Genomic DNA, 27109 nt, shown 5'->3' on the forward strand with positions numbered 1-27109 from the left:
GGTTATGGGGATATAGAAGTGAATACAGTGCTCCATTGAAAGGAATCTGTTTACCCCTTCTGGAAAGAGGAAGAAAAGACATTGGGAAGCTTGTGTTTTGTGCTAACAGGACTAAAAGGGGGAAGCTGAGCACTTCTAAAGATTAAAAACAAGTAGCTTGGCTTTGTTCATGCCACTTTATTTTCACTAGGCCCTGTATTTAGTATGTACTTAAACCACCAGGCTCATATCTTCCAGAATGACTGAATTGGTGCTGGGCCTCCAAAAACTGAGGCATAGCCCCTTGGCCTTACTGCCTGTTCCTGTCTAGAACCACACCCTTGGTGTCAGGCCAGAAATGGATGAGCCTTGGGGCCAGGGAGGAGCCAGCCAGCATGTTCAAGGCTACATTTGCCTCCATGTCAGTCTTTGCTTGCGACAATAAAAATGATCAAATGAGCCTGTTTTTTATATTCCTGTTGGCAGGGACTGTGTATCTTGTTGTTTTTGCCCAAAGCACTTTTTTTTTTTTTTTTTTTTAGTGGCCAAGTTTGAAGCCGGAGAAATTGAGTCTTGAATCTGGAATAAACTTTAAAGGTTGCTATGGTCTCATTATTTTATGTAGGTTTTGCTGGTGATGCCTAATTCAAGGTTCTATAAAATTTGGGAATGTTCATTATTGGTCAACAAAAAGAGATGCTGAATTCTTAGAGTTTAGAAAAAGTCTCCTCTTCCACAATGGAGTTGTCTAAATAACTTGGGCCAGTTGAAATCAGTTTTCACTTACTTTTGAATACTGTGATATGCTGTAATAGAAGCAAACGAGGACTTAGCCATTTCTGTTCATGTAAAAAGTGACTTTGTATGGATTACTTAGCCTCACCCAAATCCTTCTGCCAGCACACTCACAGTTAGCAGTAGATGTCTGGGAAGAAGCCAGTGTGTGTCCCAGTTGGGGTGTTTCAGCAGCAATACTTCAGTGATTCTGGGGAACGGTAGATGGAGTTGGAAAAGCAACCTGAGCCCTTAGAGTCTCTCATTCCTTTCAGGGTTTTGTTTGTTTTGTTTTTTCAAGCAAGGTCTATTAACTTTAGCAGTCTGGTGGTTAGGAGTGATCGGACCATGTGAAAACTGGTTGCTGTCATCTAGGTTTGTTGTAGTGTTAGTTGCTCAGTCGTGTCCAACTTTGAGACCCTATGGACTGTAGCCCAGCAGGCTCCTCTGTCCATGGGATTCTCCAGGCAAAAATACTGGTGTGGGTAGCATTTCTTTCTGCAGGGGATTTTTCCAACCCAGGGATTGAACCCGGCTCTCTTGATTGCAGGCAGATTCTTTACCATCTGAGCCATCAGAAAAGCTCCCATCACCTATGTCTATGAGCTTTAAAAGGAAAACATATCATCCTGGGAAGGAAAGGAGTCCATGTAAGAAGTCTCTAAATTCAGGAGGTGTTTGATGGGGGTGTAACAGTGCAATACGGAAGTTCTATAGGCCCACTGGTCTCTCGCCCCTTCAGTTCAGTCACTCAGTCATGTCCGACTCTTTGCGACCCCATGAATTGCAGCACGCCAGGCCTCCCTGTCCATCACCAACTCCCGGAGTCCACCCAAACCCATGTCCATCGAGTCAGTGATGCCATCCAACCATCTCATCCTCTGTTGTCCCCTTCTCCTCCCGCCCCCAATCCTACCCAGCATTAGGGTCTTTTCCAATGAGTCAACTCTTCATATGAGGTGGCCAAAGTATTGGAGTTTCAGCTTCAATATCAGACCTTCCAATGAACACCCAGGATTGATCTCTTTTAGGATGGATTGATTGGATCTCCTTGCAGTCCAAGGGACTCTCAAGAGTCTTCTCCAACACCACACAGTTCAAAAGCATCAATTCTGCGGCGCTCAGCTTTCTTCACTGTCCAACTCTCACATCCATACATGACCACTGGAAAAACCATAGCCTTGACTAGACAGACTTTTGTTGGCAAAGTAATGTCTCTGCTTTTAAATATGCTATCTAGGTTGGCCATAACCTTCCTTCCAAGGAGTAAGTGTCTTTTAATTTCATGGCTCCAGTCACCATCAGCAGTGATTCTGGAGCCCCAAAAAATAAAGTCTGACACTGTTTCCACTGTTTCCCCATCTATTTGCCATGAAGTGATGGGACCAGATGCCATGATCTTAGTTTTCTGAACGTTGAGCTTTGAGCCAACTTTTTCACTCTCCTCTTTCACCTTCATCAAGAGGCTCTTTAGTTCTTCACTTTCTGCCATAAGGGTGGTGTCATCTGCATATCTGAGGTTATTGATATTTCTCCCGGCAATCTTGATTCCAGCTTGTGCTTCTTCCAGCCAGCGTTTCTCATGATGTACTCTGCATATAAGTTAAATAAGCACGGTGACAATATACAGCCTTGATGTACTCCTTTTCCTATTTGGAAAATTTCCTATTTGAAAAATATTCCTATTTCCTCGTCCCTTCAGTCAGTGCTAAAGACATACTTCCCTTTATTTTCCAAATGTTGCTTTCTATGTTGCAAAATACCCTTTTGGTTTCTGATTAAATAAATGTATCTTTATTGTTTTGGGGAGAGAATTTTGTACACACTAATCTTACCCCTGGCAGGCTTGAATCTTGTTTGGATCTATTCTCAATTATCTTTTTCATTCCTTTCCTCTCTTTTCCTTCCTCTCTCCCTCTGTCTTTCAAATCTTTGTACTCAAAAAGTTAACCCCAACTATGTGCAATGCAAATGTACTTAAATCTAATAGATATACTTTGTGACAGAGTCTGTGAAAGATTATTTCTGGTTTCTTTTTCTATCAAGAGAACCCTCATTGTAAAAGTGTATTTTCTTATTGAAATAATGGAACAGATTGATTCATTGATTTGGAATGGGCATGCCGTTAGTTTGGAATGGGCTTGGTATTAAAAAAAAACACAAAAAAACAAGAAACAGCTTTTGGCCAGTTTGGGGCAAGTTATATGGTACCTCTGAGAGTCCCTAGAACTCTGAATCTAATCAAGATAAGAAGCATGGAACAGCTGAAAGGAATCACATGCATTCTCAGGCACATAGGGCAAACAAGGCCCAGGTTTCCTGTGGGTGGGGTATAGTAGGAACCCGAAATTCTGATTATGAGCCTAGAAAGACCCGATTAACTTTGGTTGTGAAACTAGAAGTATGCCATCTTAACCTGTGTGAAAGTTACATTCAATAAAAAAAAAAAAAAAAAAGATGAAATAAAAAGTTTTAGGATCACCTCTGCTTTATCTTTCCAAAAATCATTTATTTCAAACCAAAAGTAGAGATAAGTGATTGTTTTTTAAAGGAAAAAACATCCCATGGCTCTTGGGGTTTCTATTCTTATTTGGACAATGCAGAAAATCATGTTTCCCAACATTTGTACCCTGCCCCAGGTGATTTTTCCTAGCATGACTTTGTTTGTGTGTGTGTGTGTGTGTGTGTGTGTGTGTGTGTGTGTGTGTTGAGAAAAGTATGGCAGTCTACTCCAGTATTCTTGCCTGGAGAATTTCATGGACAGAAGAGCCTGGCAGGCTACAGTCCATGGGGATCACAGAGTTGGACACACCTGAGTGACTAACACTTTCACTTTTTCATATGTATGACACTGGGCTGTTGAAAAAGAGAAGGAAATGAACTGTATGTCAGAAGTAGGCTGCTAACACAGTATTGCAGGCTTCTAAAGAGAGTTCGAGGTGAGGCATAAAGATGTTTGTTTCTTGTATTTTACAGGGATTGTTGTGTGTGAGGCGCCTAACAACAAGTTAGATAAATTCACCGGAGTTCTCTCTTGGAAGGGCAGCAAGCACTCCCTCAACAATGAGACGATAATCCTGAGGGGATGTGTCCTGAGAAATACCAGCTGGTGCTTTGGAATGGTTATTTTTGCAGGTACAGTGGACTCCCCAGGGTCTGTCATGGGTGAACTCTTCCTGAGAACTGCATGGGCACAGTCTGTGGCTCTCCAGGTTGGATGAGCATGCCAAGTGCCCTTCTGAGTTGACTGCAGAGGGCAGAGCACCAGGGTAAGACACCACTGCTCTACAAACAGTGGGCCTGGCCCCACTCTGAGGAACCACTGACATCGTGAACTTACTCTTGAGAGTGCATGGGCCTTAATTACTCAGATGCTAGATACCTAATGTGTATTTTCTTATTCTCTAACCCCATCTCAGTCATCCCTATCATTATATGTATTAATCAGCCTGCCTTTAAAGTGGAGGACAAGCATGAAAGAAAGTCCTGGCTCTGTTGTTGATTTTGTAGTTTGCCAGTTTCAAGCAATCCTTTTGGAAGAGCCTTGCTAGAGATCCTGCAGTCGTTTCTGTATATACTTCAGAGCTTCTTCTACTATCTGTCAGCAGGACAGCAGATTCTGGAAGGACTATGCAGGCTGGAGGTAGGGGTAGGGCTTGAGGGAGGAAGGGGAGCATCTCTTACTCTTCCCGCTACTTTTCCTGTCTCTAATTTATCTCTAAAGGGCCCAAGGTGGCACTCTCTTGCCAAGGAAGCTTACAGTAGTATCATTTCATAAAGCCTCTTCAATTTTTACTCATGGCTTCAATTGCCAGCCCTTGAGTTTTTAAAATCCTGTTTCTTGTGACACCAAATTAAGATGTGTTTTGGGCCTATTGACTATATGTGCAATCAAAATTGGAATGTTTTTCTTAACTGACTTTCTTCAGCAACAACAAAATGTTCATTAAAGACTCAAAAGTGTTCCAAATCTAGAAAAATCCTCTGAATTCCTCCTAAATACTCTCAGCTGTGAGTGTTAGCAAGGCTCTCACTGTCGGGGCATTGCCATTATAAGGACTTGAGAAATCCCTAGAAATGAGGCAGTATTTTATCTGGGGATGAATCTGGTTTCATAATGTTTTCATCAGATGCTTTTATTCTTTAGTCAGGGGAATAAACCCTTGATTATATATTTCCTTATTTTGCATCTTGTATTGAGAAAAAGCTTGCTAGTCTTATACATTAACCTCTCTTTATCTTCCCACTTCAATTGTCACACTTAATGAAGAGGAGATTACTCAAAGGTCTCTTTTATTATTATTATTTTTAATAATTTTATTTATTTTTATTGTTTTCTGGCTATGCTGGGTGTTCATTGCTGCTTCATTGCTTCGTTTTTCTCTAGTTGTGATGAGTGGGGATCGCTGTCTAGTTTCTATGTGTGCAGGCTTCTCTTTGTGGCGGCTTCTCTTGTTGCAGAGCATGGGCTCTAGGGTGTGTGGGCTTCACTAGTTGTGGCTCCTGAGCTCTAGAGTGCGGATTCAGTACTCATGGCGCACGGGCTTAGTTGCTCCGCTATGTGGGATCTTCCGGGATCAGGGATAGAACCTGTGTCTCCTTCATGGCAGGCAGATTCCTAACTACTGGACCACCAGGGAAGCCCTTCAAAATGGAGAAGACTTTCTCAGTTTGTTCCCTGTCATTAGAGAAGCGGAAGTGCATCACCCTAGGAGTGGGCTGTAACCCAAAGTTTTGTTTGCATTTGTGTGATCTTGTTTGGAATGACTCATTCAGGACAGTGGTTCAGCTATAGCATGTTATGTTAGGACAGCTGCTGCGAGCCACTCAGGGGTCAGGTTTTCCTTCATCGTGTTGGCTCTGTGTGGAAATGCTTCTACGTAGAAGAAAGTGGAGTGGTAAGTTGAACAGGTCCCCCTCCGACACAGTATAACAGAAAGTTCACAGAATTTGGATTGGACAGATCTGGGTTCGGATTTGTTTGTCAACTGAAGGATGTTAAACCGTGGTTACTTAAAAGTCCTAAGCTTTAGTTTTCTCTGCTGTAATGTGGGAATGAGTATCATTACAGAGTCACTATAAAGGCTCAGAGAGGCAGTGCATATGGAAGAGAATGCCTCATAATTGCTATTTTCCTTCCTTCCCTGCTTCTCCCTTCTTTTGTCATCAGTTCAGAGCACACTGTCTGCTCCATAGGCTGACAGTTGGGATAATGTACTGCTCTTGGATCTTGGCAGGGAGAAATGGGGAATCACCCTCTTTTGTGACGTGACCTTAATGTTCACTGGCAGAGCATTTATTTATTATATATATTTGTAAAGCAGAGCATGCCTATATTAACTTTCATCTGGGCACAAATGTTAATGGAAAGCTTAATTAGAATAATTGCAGGCAGAGGAATGGTTGATTTCGTCAGTGCTAGAGTTGAACAAAGGAGTGTCTCACCACCCTTAAGTCTTGAGATATCTAATTTCGGGAACTAGGTCCATGTGAACACCTAGATCTTATGAAAGTTATCTCAAACAAATTAACTATTCTTTATGTATTAGTACTCTAGTTATACCTGCCCTTAAGGATTGTGTAAGAAATGTAGTTGTCATAAACATGGTTTACTTTACAAATCTATAATTCATGAGGATTTTCTAATATACATTAACAGCTAGGCCATGCCTTCCTGGAATGGCTTTTCTTTTAACTCACGACAGGAGAAAGTCCTGTTTCTAAGGGTAGAAGTCTTATCCATGTAAGGAGTCCATAGGAGTCAACACCATCTTGGTGCATAGTAGGTTTTTGTGCTGGCTTGCCCCTGCAGATCTACTGCCACCATTTCACGCTCTTCTCTCTACCCTGGAGGCTGACCTGTATGGTTTACACTAATAGGTTTCCTTGAACTTTGGTCCTGTCTTTGGGGATCCCTGGGAAGAAATCAAAGGAAGAAGACTGAGGTCATGGTATTTATTTCCCCAGCTGCCTCCCTTAAAGCTGGCTGGGCCCCTCAACATAAAGTCACCCTTCCTTTAGAAGCTGCAAACTTTATACAACTCTCTCCTTTAGGGTATAATAACCACCCCTCCCCTCATGTCTCCCTTCTAGGGTAGATGAAGAAACATCTTGATTGCTATGAAGTGCTTGGTTACTGTGTTAACTTTTTACTTCTCCTGTACCTCCTATATACCCACCAGTATTTTTGTAGAGAGTCTCTTTATAGATATACCTTCCTCTAATAATCCTTGTTCTGTGTGTCATCTATTTCCTGTTTGAACTCTGAATGAGTCATAGTCTTACACACTGATTGAATGAGTCAGTGTATTAATGAATTAATGGACTATTTCATATGGCTTTAAAAATAGTGGTTAAGAGCAAAAGCTTTAGAATTAGATGTATCTGGGTTGTAATTTTGGCTCTGATGCTTACAGGCCAAAAAAAAAAAAAAAAAGAAACCTCAGGCATGTTATTTAAATTCTTTAATCCTCAGTTTCATTGTTAGTGACCTAAGAATAATACCTAATTTATTGGCTTGTTTTAAGCATTAGTGAGATAATAATATGTGAAAAGCACATACAGATATTTCCTAAAACATTGTAGGTACTTAATAAATAAATTCATTCATTAAACAGTTACTTACTGGGTACCTGCTATGTGGCAGGCACTATGCTGCTTACTTTTTTACAAGAATGTGACCAAAAAAAGTGTAGTCCCTTCACTCATGTGATTTGAGTCTGGTAGGAAAGAAAGACATTACTCTTAAATAATTATAGTAATGAGTGTATAATATCAAATGGAGAAAAGTACTCTGAAGAAAAAGAACATGAACTCACAAGAGTATATGGTGGAGGAATCTGAGGGGAAATAACAAGCTAGCTAAAAGGCACACCATAGGCAAAGGCCCTATGGTGGGAATGAGGCTGGGGAGGTTAAGAAAAAAAGCAAAACTTAAGGCCAGTGTGGAGCATGGAAAACTTGGAGAATAGAGGTGGATGTGCACCTAGAGACAGGGATAGAGGTTGGACCATCCAGGGCCCTTATAGTCTGTATCCAGAATTTTGGTCTTTATCCTAAGAGCATTGAGAAGCCATTGTGAGTTTTTCACACAGATGATGTGTGTATGTGTTAAACTGGAAAGTTTTGCTTTTGCCTGTAATATTTTTAAAGTTGGTCAATAGGATCCAGGAAAAAGTGTATACATAGGATGGTAGCAGATTCAGGAGACAAAGTTGCTAGACTTTTCCTACATACAGTCCAGTTGAGAGATGATGATACTTTGCATTAGAGTGGGAGTCATGGGATAGATTAGACTCTGAGGTTTCTCCCACCTTTCACAACTGAATGGAAGGTGGTGCCATTCATTGAGATAAGGAACCCTGGAGAAAGAGCACAAGCTGGGCTGGACAAGGGCCACCTGAGGGGCCTTAGAAAGATCCAGGGGAAGATATCATATAGGTGATGAAATATATGAGTTTAGAGCTCAGAGGAGCGATGTGAGCTGAAGATACACATTTGGTCTACAGATGTTAATTGGAGCTGTGATCTTAGATTTCTCAGGGAAGGTGGGTTGAGAAGGAAGAGAAGATGGTCTCTACTTAATTCTTAAGAAGTCTCACTGTTTAATGGTTGAGAAGAAAGGAGTGAGCATAATGGAAGACAAAGAAGAAGCTATCAAAGAGGTAGGAGGAAAAGCAGAACATTGTAAAACAGAAGCTAAGGGAAGAGTGTGTTTCAAAAGGATGAGATAGTCAACAGTGTCAAAGTCTGCTGAGAGGTCAAAGAAGGCATGGAGGATATAGATGACAATGCCGGATCTGTTTTGGAGTGATTGGCTCAGAAACTAGCTTGAGAAATGAGTTGGAGACAGAGAATCAGAGGATGAAGGGTGTAGATAATTCTTTCAAAATCTTGACTATGAGGGGAAGAAGAGATGTGTATATCAACATCTGTGGCTATATTTAAATAAGTACTTAAGAACTCATTAAGCATTCTTTGCTGGTCTGTGTGTATGTATGCCTAAGAAATGTAAATTTTTAGCACAAAACTGGTTTGTCAATATTTCAGCTTTTAGCAATCACAAACTTGATTTGTCGTTTGTGATCTTTACTAAAAGAAATGCTTCCCACCCTCAATGTCCAGATGATTTTAATAAACGATTCTGGGAAAAAGTGGGTGGTCTTCTTTGCCCAGCATTGGCTGGGAAAAGGACACTGGGGTACAATTTCTAACTCAAGACTGAATTGTTATGAGACCCCAGTCTTTACTCCAATTTGTCTTTTAAGAAAAGGAGTCTTTTAAGAATGTTCCCATTGTTTCTTGACGTCTAGAATGATGTATAATTCCATGTGTACCCCCTTTCTCTCCTTCCCCCTCTCCTCTATTAAATGGGTGCATGGATTGGTGGTAATTGTGGGAAGATGATGTAGAGAGGGAAGACTAGTTGAGCATCTTTGTTTATAAGGAATTTACTTAGCAATATAAGCATCTTTGTTTATAAGGAATTTACTTAGCAATATAATCTAATATTCTTTGTTAGTCATCTAATAAGCTACCTCTAAAGCAGCTAATAATATTCTTAGAATTTCTTGAACAAGGCAGTTAGTAAATATTTAACATGGGATTTAAAAGGATTACTCAAAATAAATCTCAACACCATACTTAAGACAATTCTTGCCCTTACAAAAATGCATATCATATAAACAGTATGCAATACCCAATAAAGGTTTAAATTACTTGCTGTTGTATTGTTTGAAGTTACTGGAGTTTCTCCATTAAAGCCACCAAAAATCTTTTTTGGGAAACACATCCAGCATTTGATTTCTTTTCTTAACTTGCCATTTTTGACTTCACTGTTCTGAACTGTGTTTATTACTACATTCTTTTAACCATTTTCAAATCATTCCTCCATTTGATTGATTTTAATTGCTTCAAATTATAAGCACATCCATACATAGATTTTTGGGAAATAGCATTTCTTAAACCTTTTAGCTACAAATTATGTCTGGATTTATCCCATTCTAAGGAGATCAATTCTCTTGCAGTTTCCAGGATTGTTGTTAAAGACACCAGTTGAGAATCAGTTGTTTCATCATCAGTTCAGTTCAGTTCAGTTGCTCAGTCGTGTCTGATTCTTTGCGATCCCCTGAACCGCAGCTCTCTAAGTCTTCACCTAGAGTCCATAACCAACTCCTGGAGTTCACCCAAACTCATGTCCATTGAGGCAGTGATGCCATCCAACCATCTCATCCTCTGTCATCCCCTTCTCCTCCTGCCCTCAATCTTTCCCAGCCTCAGGGTCTTTTCAAATGAGTCAGCTCTTCGCATCAGGTGGCCAAAGTATTGGAGATTCAGCTTCAACATCAGTCCTTCCAATGAACACTCAGGACTGATCTTCTTTAGGATGGACTGGTTGGATCTCCTTGCAGTCCAAGGGACTCTCAAGAGTCTTCTCCAACACCACAGTTCAAAAGAAGCAATTCTTCGGCACTCAGCTTTCTTCACTGTCCAACTCTCACATCCATACATGACCACTGGAAAAACCGGAGCCTTGACTAGATGGACCTTTGTTGGCAAAGTAATGTCTCTGCTTTTTAATATGCTATCTAGGTTGGTCATAACTTTCCTTCCAAGGAGTAAGCGTCTTTTAATTTTATGGCTGCAATCACTATCTGCAGTGATTTTGGGAGCTCAAAAAAATAAAGTCAGCCACTGTTTCCACATCTATTTACCATGAAGTGATGGGACTGGATGCCATGATCTTAGTTTTCTGAATGTTGAGCTTCAAGCTGACTTTTTCACTTTCCTCTTTCACTTTCATCAAGAGGCTCTTTAGTTCTTCTTCACTTTCTGCCATAAGGGTGGTGTCATCTGCATATCTGAGGTTATTGATATTTCTCCCGGCAATCTTGATTCCAGCTTGTGCTTCTTCCAGCCCAGCGTTTCTCATGATGTACTCTGCATATAAGTTAAATAAGAAGGGTGACAATATACAGCCTTGACGTACTCCTTTTCCTATTTGGAACCAGTCTGTTGTTCCATGTCCAGTTCTAACTGTTGCTTCCTGACCTGCATACAGGTTTCTCAAGAGGCAGGTCAGGTGGTCTGATATTCCCATCTCTTTCAGAATTTTCCACAGTTTTTTGTGATCTACACAGTCAAAGGCTTTGACATAGTCAGTAAAGCAGAAATAGATGTTTTTCTGGTACTCTCTTGCTTTTATGATGATCCAGTGGATGTTGGCAATTTGATCTCTGGTTCCTCTCCCTTTTCTAAAACCAGCTTGAACATCTGGAATTTCATGGTTCACATATTGCTGAAGCCTGGCCTGAAGAATTTTGAGCATTACTTTACTAGCGTGTGAGATGAGTGCAATTGTGCGGTAGTTTGAGCATTCTTTGGCATTGCCTTTCTTTGGGATTGGAATGAAAACTGACCTTTTCCAGTCCTGTGGCCACTGCTGTTTTCTCCAAATTTGCTGGCATATTGAGTGCAGCACTTTCACAGCATCATCTTTGAGGATTTGAAATAGCTCAACTGGAATTCCATCATGATAAACAACTTAATAATCTTATTCTTAATAAGACTCAAATTATTTTGGAAAAACATTATTTTCCTGAGGAATTAATAATATATAACCTAATCATTTCAAAGTTATTTTTCTTTCCTTTTTTCTTTTGCAGGTCCTGACACTAAACTAATGCAGAACAGTGGTAAGACAAAGTTGAAGAGGACAAGCATTGATAGACTGATGAATACTCTAGTTCTATGGGTAAGTTATTATAACAAAATTAGGCAATATCACAATCATTATCTTAATATGTTTCTTACATTCTGATGAGATTTCTTTCAGATGTCTACATTCTTCTTGTGGAATTTGTATTTGGAGATTTTGCGTTTGGGGCCTCATTACCTCCAAAATGTCTGCTTTGCTAATTTGAAAATTAGTATTTGCAAATGTAGGAGTTGGCTAACAATTTTGAGGTTGCTTTCTACTTTTTTTTTGAACCTCAAAAGTAACCTGAAAAGTTTTAGTGTATGTTATGCAGTATTTTAACTAACCCTTATCTTTCTTGTTGACTTCAAGTAAACATTGTGCAGCTAGATCTGTAGCCAAGAGACTTGACTAGTCTGAGACTGTCTTTTATTACTGATGTTTTCTTCCTTCTGCTTTTGTGCTTTGGGTTACCATATAATTTATCATTCAACAGGATGCTTTTGAAGGTGAAAGAAGGGAATACTGTCAATATTATAGCTGGACAGTAGATGTAAACTGGAACTGACTAGAGCAAGTTAGGATATAGATCTTCTTGTACTTCTGTGTGTGTGTGTGTATGCGCATGCGCTCAGTCATGTCCAACTCTTTGCGAGCCCATGGACTGTAGCCCTCCAGGCTCCTCTGTCCATGGAATTTTCCAGGAAAGAATACTGGAGTGGGTTGCCATTTCCCATGGCAGAGGATCTTCCTGACCCAGGTATGGAACCCATGTCTCTTGTGTCTCCTGTATTGGCAGCAGATTCTTTACCACTCCACTACCTGGGAAGCCCTTAATCTTTGGAAGCCACTTAAACATATGCATACTTCCCAAATAGAGGATGTGAAGTTATTAGCTTTGTGGCCATAAACAAGTTATATAACCTGTTTTTTATTTTTTTTTTAGCATGTAAAGTGTGAGTGTTTTTTCCTATCTCAGAAAGTCAATGGGAGAATTAAGTGAGAAAATGTGTATGTAAAATATTTAGCCAAGTTCCCAGTGTAAGCATATTACATTTTACTCGTATGATTAATGATAAGTTAGGTGAGCTTTGTATAACTTGATTTTCAAATAACAATTGGAATTAGAAGTATAATTGTATTGTGTTGATATGACTAGTTGGAATTCAAGTTAATTTTTGGACTTCTATACTCATTTCAGATTTTTGGGTTTCTGATATGCTTGGGAACTATTCTTGCAATTGGAAATTCAATCTGGGAGAATCAAGTTGGGGACCAATTCAGAACTTTCCTCTTTTGGAATGAAGGAGAGAAGAACTCTGTGTTCTCAGGATTCTTAACATTCTGGTCATATATTATTATCCTTAATACAGTGGTACCCATTTCATTATATGTGAGGTAAGATGAGAGTTTGTTCTTTGAAACCATTTTGTCAAAAGCCTGTGTTCTATGTAATCATTTTTGTTTGTCTTAAAATTACAGCAGTGAGATAGAAGTCTCTAACTGCTCATGATCTGCCACATCTGTTACAAATGAGGCAACTAAGCTGTTTAATCTGCTTAAGTTTTACATTTTCAAATTAACAATAGATGCATTTTATTTTCTTCTTGATTTGATTTGGTTTCTTAGGGATGTTTTCCTCTGGAATACACAGACTACCGTGTAGTCTCATGCAACCTAATGAATTAGAATTGGGTTGATGTTGGGAAAGACACAGAAAAATATTTGGGGGGATCTATTGAGATGATGCCTCTTGGTACCAGTCTGGCTCCAGATACCCAGATTTAGACCCCATGCCACCACTTCCTAGTTCCATAACCTTGAGCAAAGTTACTTTACTTCCTGGTGCCTCAGTGTCCTCCTTTTATACGTGGAGAAAGTAATAGTTCTACTTTAAAATGTAGTATAGAGAGTAAGCAAACCTATAATGCTTTTAGACAAATGCCTGACACATTATAAGAGCTCAATGAATATTATTTTTTTCTATTTTTATTAGTAACTATCAGTGAATATATGAAGGAGTTGAAACATAGTCGGTGGTGCTTATTCATTGTTGAAAAAGAAGTTTGGTTTATTCCTCCCTCTACAGCTTGATTTGTCATTTCTAGATTTGGTCCTATAAGTGAAAGTGAAGTTGCTCAGTCATGTCCGACTCTTTGAGACCCCATGGACTGTAGTCTATCAGGCTCCTCCATCCATGGGATTTTCCAGGCAAGAATACTGGAGTGGGTTGTCATTTCCTTCTCCAGGAGGTCTTCTCAACCCAGGGATTGAACCCGGGTCTCCCACATTGTAGGCAGGCACTTTACCGTCTGAGCCACCAGGGAAGTCCACTTTTGGTCCTATAAACTAGAGCTAAAATGGTCTACCTATCTGTCTATACATAAGCACTCTGTGAGTGTGTGTGTTTATGTATGTGTTTGATAAAAGTTAGAAGTTGGCCCTAGAATCTGTACCTGAGACAATTTGGATCCTAATCCTGCCAAGACTGAGGTGGACAATCCCAAAGACACTGGAGCCAAGATGAGACTTGGTTGTTTGATGTTCCTCATCACCAGAATTTTAACAATACACAAAATCACCAGCTCTAAATCCCTACTAATTTTTACGAGCTTCTTTTTCTCTCTTTCCAAAATCCTAGCTCTGATGAAGCTAGGGAAGTTTAATGCACAAAATCCACCCTTGTTTTGGAGAGCAGTCAGGAAACTGAAACGTCAAGTGGGAAATTGACTTGAAATAGTGGCATGTGGCCACAACACCACAGATTACTTTGGGCCTTCTGGAACTGTGGTCAGAGTGGGCTCTATTTAAAATGTATCCTACTGGCTTGTCTTTGATTCTGAGGACCTCTTATGCTTGTATCCAATTATAAAGTCTGTAGTAAATCTTGCTGTTTGCCAGAGGAGCTATGGTCAACTTTTATAGCTTTCCTTTTATGTAGAAATGAACAATAGATGTTCAGAGTGACTTACCATCTGTACATGTGCAGTTTCATGTGTCCTCACAAAGGAAGTATATTCTGTATATACTCTTTCTTTGAAGTGTACTGGCATTTTTCATTTTATGATTTCTAATATTGTGTTTTAAAGACCAAGATTCCCAGGTCCTTTTTCCTTCTAATGTGTTCCCAGTGGTGGCAGAAAGAAAACCTGTTTGGAATAGTCCAGGTTCACATTCTGATATTATCATTGCCACTAATAGCTGTGTGACCTTGGAGAAAGTACTTGGCTTCTCTGTGCCCTGGTTTGCCTAGGAAATACTTGCTGTAAAACGAGAGGATTAAAATAACTGACTTCTGAGTTATTTTCTGCTCCAAATAATATCACCTTACCTCTAGACAATTAATGTAAAATAGACATTTGTATTTTACATAAAGTGCTTTCACATACATTATCTCATTTACATCTCCCCCCTCCCAAAATCTTTTGAAGTCATTGCTGTTGAACTTCTTTCATAAATGAGATATTTTCTCAGGATTGTAAAGCTGATTAGGGACAGAACCAAGATCCAAATCCAAGTCTTCTAACACTTGGCACAGTGTCTGTGTCTAAGTTGTACATGATTTATTAATCAGCCATGTCATCAAAAGAGACTAGAATTTTCTACCTGTTGGTAAGCCATGGTATTGATGAAGATAATAGCTTTTTTCCTCACCAAATAAGAACAGTGATCTGAGGTCAGCTTGACAAAAAGTTGAGGCAAAAAGCATTCTGGGGGATTTCAGGTTGCTCGCACCAAGATCTGGAAAAAGAGAAATCCAGGTATTTCTGATTGAAGGGATGAAGGTTTCCTACAAAAGTTTCCAAAGGTTCAAGGAATAAATTAGTGCCATGTCTCTTAAGGATAACAGTGCAGAATTTACATTGAATGGTTAACAATTCCATGTGAGCATAATACATTGATTTTGGCAGGGTATTTCTATGCTGTCAGTTTATCTGTAGTGTTAAAATATACCCAGCTACAGTTTTTTATTTTTATCTATTTATTTATTTATTTTTATTTTTTTTTAAATAAATTTATTTATTTTAATTGGAGGCTAATTACTTTACAATATTGTAGTGGTTTTGCCATACATTGACATGAATCCTCCACGGGTATACATGTGTTAATACAACATCTTAAGAAATATAATTGCTGTACTCCTAAGGAATTAGCTTTTGAGTGTTTTTTTTTTTTTTTCCCCAAAGCAAAAGAAACTCGTTTCCATGTTGCTTATTTTGCCACAGAATGGGGGAAATCATAAGCCCTGATCTTTGAGCATCCAGGCAGAAAACACTAAGCAGTTTGATCATACTAACTCTGGAACATTTGCCTCCTTTTCTCTGCTATTATAAAGCAAAGGGCTGAATGTTCCATTGTGACTCTCCTAAATCCTCCTCTTCCAAACAAAAATGATTCCTTCTTCTCTACAGACTATTTTAAGGTCTAAGAATTAAAATTAATTTAGAATACTTCCACCAACTTGAACCACAACACAGGATTAAATTCTGTTCTCCATTCATTTTGCTTAGATTTTTAGGGAGATGCTTTACCTTCAAATAAATGAAAATGTCAAGTGATTGAACAGTTACTCGCATTATGACAATGCATAATGCCATTTTTTATGGCACTCTCCAGGTCTGGTATGCATTGACTTTACCAGATGCCTGAATTCTAGTCTTGGTTCTGTGATTAATTGTGTGACCTTGGGTTATTCACAACCTCTGTAGGTCTTAATGTCCTTACTGGTGAAATTGGGGAATAAAGGGTCAGGATTTGCTCATTCAACACTAACTGACTACCTACGACAGGTCAGGCATTGTGGCTAGTTTATGATAAGTGCTAATGCTTTCTGAGTGAATGGAATAGGAAGAACAAAGCTGATTAGAACAGCTAGCAAGGAACTTATAAGGAAGTGGGATGGGAATGAAATTAAGATTAGATTGTAACTGGGTAATGTATAAATAAATACATGCAGAGTATGACATTTGTTTTTATGATTCTACAGAGTTACAGTGTGCTTTTTTAGTTTGTATGAAAAAAGTATTACCGTTTAAATAGAAAATGAGCTGACACCATACCATTTCTGGGGAGGGAGATGTAGGTATGGCATGTACTTATAGAACTAGATGTATAGGATTTAATGTGCAGAAAGAACTTGGGTGTCATCTTTTGTCTTTAAGGAGATAAATATTCAGAGTTAGCATAATCAGGCTGCTTTCAACTTAGTTTACAGATGAGAAAACCGAAGCTTAATTCTCACTAAGGTCAGAAATAAGCTACGAGTCCTTGCCTTATCATTAGTATTTTATACTGTTCTAGATGTCCTTGTTAATGTACTAAGTCATGCAACTAAAATATTAATGGAAAAAAATGAGACATGAAACCAAAATAAACCTTGTAGAGAGGAAGAGCAGAGAAAATGTGATTATAAACCTCGAAAATCCAAAGAATAACTCTGTAAAACTCAGTAAAATAATTCACTGAAATGTTGAATTTTGTCACATAATCACTTTTTTTAATATTAAAGAAAGCTTCTTTTATTAAAAACACTTTAAACCAAAAGCAATTAAAAATTACCTCATCAATTAAAAGAAAATGTCTAGGAATGAATCTATCAAGCTATGGTATGGACCTATGTGAAAAACAAAGCAAAACAAAACAAAACTAAAACTCTTTACCAATAGAAGTACTTTTTCAAAGTGAACTCCTGGGAAGATTTATACTTCTTTAAGTTGTATTTATTATAAAATATTCATTCTTTTCAAATAATTGAGTTTAATATAACTTTAATAAAAGTCTCAAGTAAGTTTTATGAGAAAGTTGATACAGTGATTCTAAAGTTTATTTGATGAACACATTGATTTTATCAAGAGGAATACATTACAGGTAAGAATTTTTTTAAAAGAGAATGAAAATTTTCTTACCTCATATGCCAAATTTTATAAAGCTACAATAATGAAAACATGAGATAAATCACACATTAAGGAACAAAATTAAAATGCCTGAAACAGATTCTAGTGAGGAAGTAATTTCTTTGTGACATGGAGTCATCTTAACACAATAGGGGAAAGAATTCATTGTTCAACAGTGATGAATACATTTGGTAAAAATTGAAATTAGCTTCTCATATGCATGTCATACTTCAGAAAATTCTAATTGCAAGAAAGAATTAAATATGGAAAAAATTAAAGAACTGGAAGAAAAGTATAGATATCTGTATATATATAATCTTGCCATAGGGAAGGCTTATCTAAGCAAAAATTCCCCCAAAGAAGCTATAAACAGAAACTATAAACCATTGATAAATTTGATTGATTAAAAAGGGAAAAGTTCTTTGTGTCAAAAATAGTGGAAACAGAATTAAAAATGAATGATAAACTGTGTAACATATTGATATAATGTATGTAGATATATATTCCATATATACAAATCAATAAGAAATACATTAATACCTGAATAGGAAAGATGAACTAGGAAGGTAATGCAATTAGATAATTCCAGAAAGACATATAACTGGCCAATAAAACTTGAAACAGATATTCAGTTCATTGATAAGAAAAGAAATGCAATAAACAGTAATAAGATACCATTTGACTTGGCATAGACTAAAAGATAACTTTCAATAATCTAATGGTAGAAACTTACATTGTTGTAATTTTTTTGAAAGTTGATCTGGCCTTGTGTATGACAAAGACTGAAAAATATTATACTCTTGGCTTTAGAAATTCCACTTCTGGAACTGGAAAGTCATAAATCTCCACTAGATCACAAGACAATGCTCTTTTTCTGGTAAATGGGCAAAGTAGTATGACAATACACCCTGTTTTTACTCAATATCTACTATGGTTTGCTTAGTGCTTCATGGAGGGACTCCTTTCTACCTCTTTTGGTAAAGTGAAGCCACATCAAATAACTGGTAGGCTACACAAGAAATCTCCACTGGGCTTGGGCCTGTTTAATGTAAATAGAGAAGCATAGAACATTCCTGAAGGCTTTATGCCAAGTTAGCCCATTGTTTCAAGGTGCTACAAGGAAATTACTTTGAACATTTTATGAAAAGACTCTGCTGAGATGCCTCGAAGATCACTAGGAGCTGGAAACAGAGCATCCACATTTTCTTCTAAACTCTGAAGACATTGGCAGACTTCTTGCTTTGGTAAAGCTTTGTATGTATTGAGATTGATGGAGTATTTCTCTCTTTTTTTCCATTTAAATGGATGAAAGTGTGGAAGTAATTCGTCTGGGACACAGTTATTTTATAAACTGGGATCGGAAGATGTATTACTCCAGGAAGGCAACACCTGCTGAAGCTCGAACGACCACACTCAACGAGGAACTAGGCCAGATTGAATATGTTTTCTCTGACAAGACGGGTACCCTCACTCAAAACATCATGACTTTTAAAAAATGTTCCATTAATGGGAGAATCTATGGTAAGAGAAACCTTTCCTTTTTGTTGTTAGTTAACAGTCCTGAAAAAATTAAGAAACCCTATTTTTTTTAAATAAAAAAAATCTCTGGCTTTCTTATTAATATGGAGACCACCAGCATCTACCAGAGTGGTTGGCACATAATAAACACTTGCTAAATATTTGTTGGGTGAATGTTGAATAATTCAGATAAAGCTTTGGATCTGTTACCATTCATGTAACCCCATGAGGGTTAGTTTAGATACTGTCCAAGGTTCCTTTCGTTGCTCAAACTGTGTGATACGTGGTGCTTAATGGACCCATATCCCAGGGAGGAGGAGTTCTTCAGAGCCTGAATTATCTCAGTAAAAGCAGTATTTTATACTTGCTTCCTAACAGCCCGCAATTGATATTAGTGTCTGTGTTTGTAAGAATTTACGATTCATTCCTGAGAATTCACACCGCACAGGGTTACCTTTAGTGGTCAGACAAGCTGTTTCATCAATATTGAGTTCCTATTTGTATGCTTTTGTTAGGATACCTGCTCTGTTGGGGATTTTCAGCCTTTCTAGTTACATGTGACCCTTGTCACCCCGACTTAGGCCAGTTAGCAGACAGTTCCTTCTGCTGAGAGCATGGAAGCTCTCCAGAGGGCTCCTGTCAGGTTCCTCTGGATTCCCAGTATCACTTCACTGAACTCGAGTGTCCTGTTTCTCGATACAAGAATCTCAGGAAGTAAAGAAAATCCAAGAAAGAGAGAGAAACCTTTCCTTTGTCTCCTGATGGGAAAGTTCACACATTGCCAAATATTTTAAAGTAAGATTTGATCCTGAGCAAAACTGAGAATTATAAGAAGTTGATTTTCATACTCTCCTGTCTTTTGACCTCGCTCTGCTATTCCACTCCCCATAACCCCTGGTTACCATGGTTTCCTCACTTCTCTTCTGTCCACACCTGCCCCACCCTTCTCTGGTAGTAGGCCAGATAATTTTCAACCTGGACTTCCACACGGCCTCAGTTACATTGTGCATTTTTCTTACATCACTATTAATATTATGAAGATGCTCAATAAAATAGAACCTTTTCTTAAAATTTTTTCTTTTGATATTATTTTCAGACACTTTTGATAAATACAACCCAGAAGCAGTTTAAATGAAAAAATTTTGTTAGAGTATTGGAGTCATTTTGAATTTTGTAGGCCTTTTGTATTCTTTTGCCGTGGCACTTATTGATAATATAATAGAAACAATATCACGTCTAGGAAATTATCCTAAGGAAACTTCAAGACATGAGGACCAAGATTTATTTGTAGATATGTTTGTCACAGGGGCTGTTTTTAGAGAAGTCCCTGGATTTTCACAATATATATATCCCAAGATCTTTGCAAATCTCCAAATTTACAAATCCTATGATATTGATAGCTTGTGATTTCCCTCATAAAAGGCAGGAAAGTAACTGAAAGATTTAACAGTCCCTTTAGACCTTTAATTTATAAAGCCGTTCCAATTTATAATAATTTATTATGTTATTAAAATATATTCTTACTGACGAACTCATAGATTGTTCCAGAATCATTTTTCCCCCATACAGTTGGCCTTGTTTATGCCATAGATCCAGGCCTTGGGAAATTTTGATAGACTATTCTTATCTGCCTAAAGCTTCTATTTTCTTTCTCAGATCTATCATTTTCTTAGACTTCAGTTTTTCTTTGCTTTAATCACCAGCCTTATAAAGAGGCTTTCTTTGAGAACACCATTTTACACAAAGACAGTTTGCTTTTATCATTTATCAGAGTTATAGCATAGGGGGTAATGACTAGAACATAACTGTGGTGAGTTTGGTATTTAAATTCCAGGTGCTGGGTGAGGTTCATTCACTAGCTCAGGGATTCCTCCCAACAGCAGCCTCACTATATTCTAGATTTATACCTGAGCCCCAGAAAAACAACCAGTAACTCTTTATCAGTGCTTTTTTGGGTCATGCTCTTGTATAGTGAGGGGCTTTCCAGGTGGTGCTAGTGGCAAAGAACCTGCAGGAGATGTAAGAGATACTGTTTTGATCCCTGGGTTGGGAAAATCCCTTTCAGGAGGGCACGGCAACCCACTCCTGTATTCTTGTCTGGAGAATCCCCTGGGCAAAGAAGCCTGTCAGGCTATGGTCCAAAGGGTTGCACATAACTGAAGTGACTTAGCATGCATGTTTGTATTGAATAGTGAAAAGAGAGAGATTTGAATTAAAAACCTACGATGGGCTTCCCTGTTGGCTGGGAGGATAAAGAATCTGCCTGCAATGCAGGAGACTTGAGTTCAATCCCTGGGTTGGAAGATCCCCCTGAAGAAGGGAATGACAACCCACTCCAGTATTCTTGCCTGGAGAATTCCATGAACAGAGCAGCCTGTTGGGCTACAGTCCCCAGTGACATAAATAGTCGTACGCGACTGAGTGACTAACACTACTACTACATTATGCTGACTTTTTAATTTTAGTTGAATTACACGGGAGACCTGGGCTCAATCCCTGGGTTGAGAAGCTTCCCTGGAAAAGGGAATGGCTTCCCACTCCAGTGTTCTGGCCTGGAGAATTCCATGGGCTGTAAAGTTCATGGGGTCGCACAGAGTTGGATGCGACCGAGTGACTTTCACATGTCACTTTATATTCTGTTCTTCAGTTCTGTCATCCATGCAACAGGAATGAAAATCTTTTTTTTTTTTTTAAGATTTTCATTTCTGTTTTAAAAATCCCTGTATTTTCCAATATATTTGTAATAAGCACATATTGGCTTTATATTAAGAATAGTTACTTTTAAATGTTTGGCACATGGGTGGCTATGTTCTCTGACTACAAAAGGCTCTGACATTGTTTAATGTTTCAATGCTAATTTGACCTTGCCATTACAGATATTAAATATGTATCTGGCCCAGACCAAGATAGACAAAGATGTACTCACCAGGCTCTAGCACTGATGAGAGTTGGTCTGTCTTGGATACCATTTTGGATTCTCCAACAGTGTGTATAAAGTGAAAAACAAAAATTTGCCTTGTGCAAACATCATAGATAATGTAACAACAGAATGATAAAATTTATAGAAAAACAGAATTATGACTTATTTTGTATTAATGTGTACTGATTTTAGATCTGTTTTGGGCAAATGAGTATCTTTCTGTGTTAATGCCATGTCTAGTGTTACTGTTTGAAAACACTCTTAAAAATGTCTGGATTTGAACTCATAATGCCATCCAGTAGTGGTGCTTTAATAAACAAGTATATTTCTTCAAACTAAGTGTGTAAATCTAGTTTCAATTTCATCTATTTTTAATTCTCAGTTTTGGTTTTGGCAGGCGAAGTGCGTGATGACCTGGGTCAGAAGACTGACATGACTAAGGTGTGGAGGTGATTAAGTTCATTCTTACTTTTAATTTCAAATTGTACATGCTTTTAAAAAATGATGAGTTCCTAGAAGCCTAATTTCCACTATGACCAGATTAGATACTTAATATGTAACTTAAAAAAAAAGATTCATATGGTTCAAAATTTCTTCTTATCCAGTTTTCCCAATCACAGAGTTCACTATCTTTTCCCCCCTCTGTTAGAGATATTTATTATATACAATCAAATATATTTCTCAATTTTTTACATATGTGGTAGTGAACTATACTTATTGTGCTTAACTTTCTTCTTAGCAATGATCAAGATCCTTCTATATCAGTGGGAAAAAAATGGCTCCCTAATTCTTTTTATGGTGAATAATATTTTATTATATCGATGTTCCTTAACTTATGTAAGGATGTAGGAACGGACATTCAGAATATTTTCAACATTATGCTTGTAAAGGAAATGCAACAAAAGTAACCATGTGTACATGTTATATCACATGGATCCTATATTCTCTAACAAGTTCCGTTTCTAGAAATGGGATTGCTAAATCAAAATATATGTGCATTTGTAGTTTGATCAGTATTTCCAAATTGTCCTGTTTAGAATTTGCACTAATTTAGCCTGTCACAAGCAATGTACAAGAATGCCTGTTTTCTCCTACCCCTCACCAACACAATGTTTTGTCAATATTTTTATTTTTTAAAATTAATTTTATTGAAATAGAGTTGATTTACAATGTTGTATTAGTTTCTGCTATTCAGCAAAGTGAATCAGTTATATGTATACATTTATCCACCAATTTACCCTGTCACAAGCAATGTACAAGAGTGTCTGCTTTCTCCTACTTTCACTAGCACAATGTTTTATCAAAGTTTTTGATTTTTGACAAGACTATTTAAAAAGTCACTTTGCTGTACAGGAGAAATTTAGCACAACATTGTAAATCAACTGTACTTCAGTAAAATAAAAAAAATTTATTCTCTCCCTTTTTTGTTCAAGAATTTGTGGTTATTAATATCCCTCTGAACACTGCTTTAGTTTTATTACATGGATTTTGGCCTGTAATATCTTTATTTTTGTTATATCAGTTTGAATATCCACACTGAACCATGAGAAGAACTAAACATTTCGAAGAGGTTGGGACTTGCCCCTGCCTTATAATATTTTTAATAAAAGAATAGATTTGTATTTCTACTTTGGAGGTTTATTCAGGTTTTCTTTGTGGCTTAATATAATCAATTGTTGTCAGTTATCCAGGGTCCTTGAAAGTTTATGTATTTTCTGTTTTCAAGGTATAAAATTAGCTGTATTGTCATTTAATTCTACCTTATTAATTATTTAGGTCTTCTATTTCATTATTTTTTACCTATTTGTTTGGATTAAAGAGATTAATAAAAGTGTTCTGGTAATTTCTCTCTCTCTCTAGCTCTCCTATATAGCCTGAAGTCTTCATTTTATGAATATTGATGCTATTGTGAGGTGCATTGATGTTCACAGTAGTTATATTTTTATCATGGATGTGCTCTTCTTTGATTCATTTAATTCTTCTTGTCCTGGATGCAACCTTATTTGATATTAAGATCATGTCTCCTGGTTAACTTTTGATTTGCATTTGCCCACCTTTTTTTTCAATATTCCTGAATAACTTTGTTTTCGATGTGTCTCTTAAGAATGTACAGCATAGGATTGGATTTTACTTTACATGCAATTTTTTAGTAAGTGAGTTAGGGCCATTACATTGGATCTGTTCAATATTTTAGATTATACTTGTATTTAGGAAAATATTTCATTGTTTCTCCACTGTATACTTTCAAGAGTTTGTATAATACTCAATTCTTTTTTTGTAAGGAGTATCTATCAATTTCCTAATATGAAAAATGGTAAAATTATTATGTTTATCTTTCTTTCCCTCATATTTTCCTACTATTTTTATTAATGATGCTTCTTCATCTTAAGTGTACATAGATTTCTCTTAGTTGATTTGAGTTTTTAAATGGTATCTTCTGACCTTCAAATAATAAAATGAGGACATCAGGAGCTTCTAATTTTTAAGCAGTCTTTCTGTGTAGTCAATGTATATAGCATATACATTTTGTTTTATAAACCTAATCTGTTTCTTTTATATTTAGTTCTTCAGTTAATAAGATTCAATGCTTACCACTAACTACTTTTCCCTTTCCCACTGTTTTTCCAGTTATCGTTTATTTGGCTGAAGTGTATCCTCCAGTTTCAAGAAGGGTTCATGAGAAATAGCAGTTCAGAATTATCTATTGACTTAATCATTGAATGACATTACTAAATTCATTGATTAGCTCTAGTAGTTTTCTGGTAGCATCTTTAGGACTTTGTATGTACAGTATCATGTCATCTACAAACAGTGACTGTTTTACTTCTTCTTTTCCAATTTGGATCCCTTCTATTTATTTTTCTAGTCTGACAGGCTGTAATCTTCATGAGTCACGGTTTCTTCCCTGGGTGTCAGGGGGAGGGGGTTTAGGCCAGTGTGTATTTTACTTCTTACTAGTGAGTTGATCAATTTTTTCTCCTATTGGGTAGTTGTTTTTAAATTTTATTACATGAACAAAACAATGTTTGATTAAAATACATCTCTATGATTCTGAAATAAACACAGCTAATGGACTACCTTGTATACTGGTGTGTATTCTCATGTACTTGGATATATTAAGTATTATATTTAAAATATTATTTTTCATTCTCCAAGATAAAGTATATTTGAAAAGTATTTTCTCATCAGTTGTTCTTGCAAAGACCTTATCACAGGTCTAGTCCTTTGAGTAATAAACTTTTAAAAATTAGTAGTACATTTTATGCTTTTCATCAGTCAGTGAATTAACAGAGATCTTATTTAATATTAAAATTATCTTCTATTTTGTTCTGTCTTTAATCCTATTTCTTTCATTTTTGTGATCAACAAATTTTTAAGTGGACAGTAAACTAATATCAACAATGAGCACAGTGTGTATTGCAGATCTCTAGAACTTTTTCACCTTGCACATCTGAAACTGTAATTTCTCATTGAACTGCAATGCCCCACTTCCCCATTCTTCTAGTCCTTGGAAACTACTCTTTTACACTCAGTTTTGGTGAATTTTACTACGTTAGGTATCTTACATAAATAGAATTATGCAATATTTATTCTTTTGTGAGTGATTTATTTCTTTTAATGTAATGCCCTCAAGGTTCATTCATGTTGCAGCATAAAGATAAGGTTTCTTTTTTTATGGCTGAATAATATTCTTTGTGTGTGTGTATGTATATATAGATATATAAAACCACATATTCTTTATTCATCAGTTGATGGATGTTTCTTTTGTTTCTGAAGTGAAGTGAAAGTGTTAGTCACTTAGTCATGTCTGACTCTTTGTGGCCCCCATGGACTCTACCCTGCCGGGCTCCTCTGTCCATGGAATTCTCCAGGCAGGAATAGTGGAGTGGGTAGCCATTCCCTTCTCCAGGGGATCTTTCCAACCCAGGGATCAAACCCAGGTCTCCTGCATTGCAGCAGATTCTTTATCATCTGAGCCACTAGGGAAGCCCTATGTTGTTGCTACCTTTTGGCTATTGTGAATTATGCTGCAGTGAATGTGTGTGTACAAATATCTCAAGATCTTGATTTTAAATCTGTCATAATATTTTGCAGATTCTTTAGTGAGATCAGAGAAAGTACTCTGTAATCAAACACATTAATATTTTTATATCTTGAAATATTAATTCATTGCTAAGTAGGCTTTAAAAAGTCTATAATTATGCACATACTATTCCAGGTCAGATATTGCTGCCAAAATGAGTTCAAGTCAGGTCAGGTTTTTCCATCAAGTAGGTTTTGAAAGCAACTTTCAATTTTTAGGGCTTCTTTGTATTTTGGAGTTGAAGTAAACATTTGAGAATTTGTACAGCCATTGGGTATTTTTTTTCCCCATATGCTTTTGGAAGGTTTATTGCTCTGGTAATGAAGGCTTACATGCCTCTGAAATGAGAAGATGATATTTAACAGTAATGAGGAAACAGAAAGCCATTTTAGGGCCAGGCTTTGGAGGCTGAAAAGTCATACAAACTCTAAAAATACTTAGAGGAAGTGTTATTGAATTTTAAAAAATTTTTGTTGGAATGAAGTCTACAGTTTTGTTGTTGTTGTTCTCCTACAGAAAAAAGAGACTGTGGGTTTCTCAGTCAGCCCTCAAGCAGACAGAACATTTCAGTTTTTTGACCACCATTTGATGGAATCCATTGAACTGGGTGATCCCAAAGTGCATGAATTCCTTAGGTTACTTGCACTCTGCCACACTGTAATGTCAGAGGAAAATAGTGCAGGTAAGTGCAAAGTGTGTCTGAGTCTTGTTTTTTAAATTGGTATGTTTTCATTAAAATGTTTGGAATTAGAAGGATTTTCTAATCCAAAATACAGCATCGCATGAGGGCTTTATCTATTACTAACTTTTCTTTGTATTTGTATACTGAATGTTTTCCAAAAGTATGGAAAGACTTAAAAGAAAAGAAAAAATTAGAAACAGTAAAAAGATGAGGGCCTAGATAAGCCAGTTAAAAGGGATAAAAAAATTTTTTTTTATGACTGAACACCGTATTTGCACACAACAATGCTTAAACTGATCTTTGTAATACTAATGCCAATAATGATACTTTTATCTGAGGATATCACAATGCCTTTAAGTAAATTTTTTTTTATCTCTGCCTTCAAGTTTATTTCATTTTTTAAGTTCTACTTTAATAGCTATCTGATTTTATTTTAATATTATGATATTTTCTTAGATCTCTTTGAGGATATTAATTATTCTTAATTTGAAATCTTTTGCTTCCTCTGCTGTGCTTCATTTTATGGAATGTTGTTTTTAGAGTTCTGGGTCTAACTTTCATG

General features: G+C 37.1%; 1 protein-coding gene across 4 annotated transcripts in view; it reads left to right on the plus strand.

The window, feature by feature from the left end:
• ATP8B4 (ATPase phospholipid transporting 8B4 (putative)) overlaps positions 1-27109 on the plus strand; it is a 317399-nt gene that overhangs the window by 203638 nt on the left and 86652 nt on the right. For all 4 annotated transcript variants that reach the window (XM_081508362.1, XM_081508363.1, XM_081508365.1 and 1 more), the window contains 6 exons: positions 3730-3888; positions 11418-11506; positions 12651-12847; positions 18656-18864; positions 22179-22222; positions 26382-26547. In XM_081508362.1, coding sequence (XP_081364488.1) covers positions 3730-3888; positions 11418-11506; positions 12651-12847; positions 18656-18864; positions 22179-22222; positions 26382-26547 — 864 coding nt within the window. The remainder of the gene's footprint in view (positions 1-3729; positions 3889-11417; positions 11507-12650; positions 12848-18655; positions 18865-22178; positions 22223-26381; positions 26548-27109) is intronic.

This window comes from Giraffa tippelskirchi, chromosome 7, assembly GCF_054371585.1.
Source record: "Giraffa tippelskirchi isolate mGirTip1 chromosome 7, T2T-mGirTip1v1.2.pri, whole genome shotgun sequence".
Taxonomy (NCBI): Eukaryota; Metazoa; Chordata; class Mammalia; order Artiodactyla; family Giraffidae; genus Giraffa; species Giraffa tippelskirchi.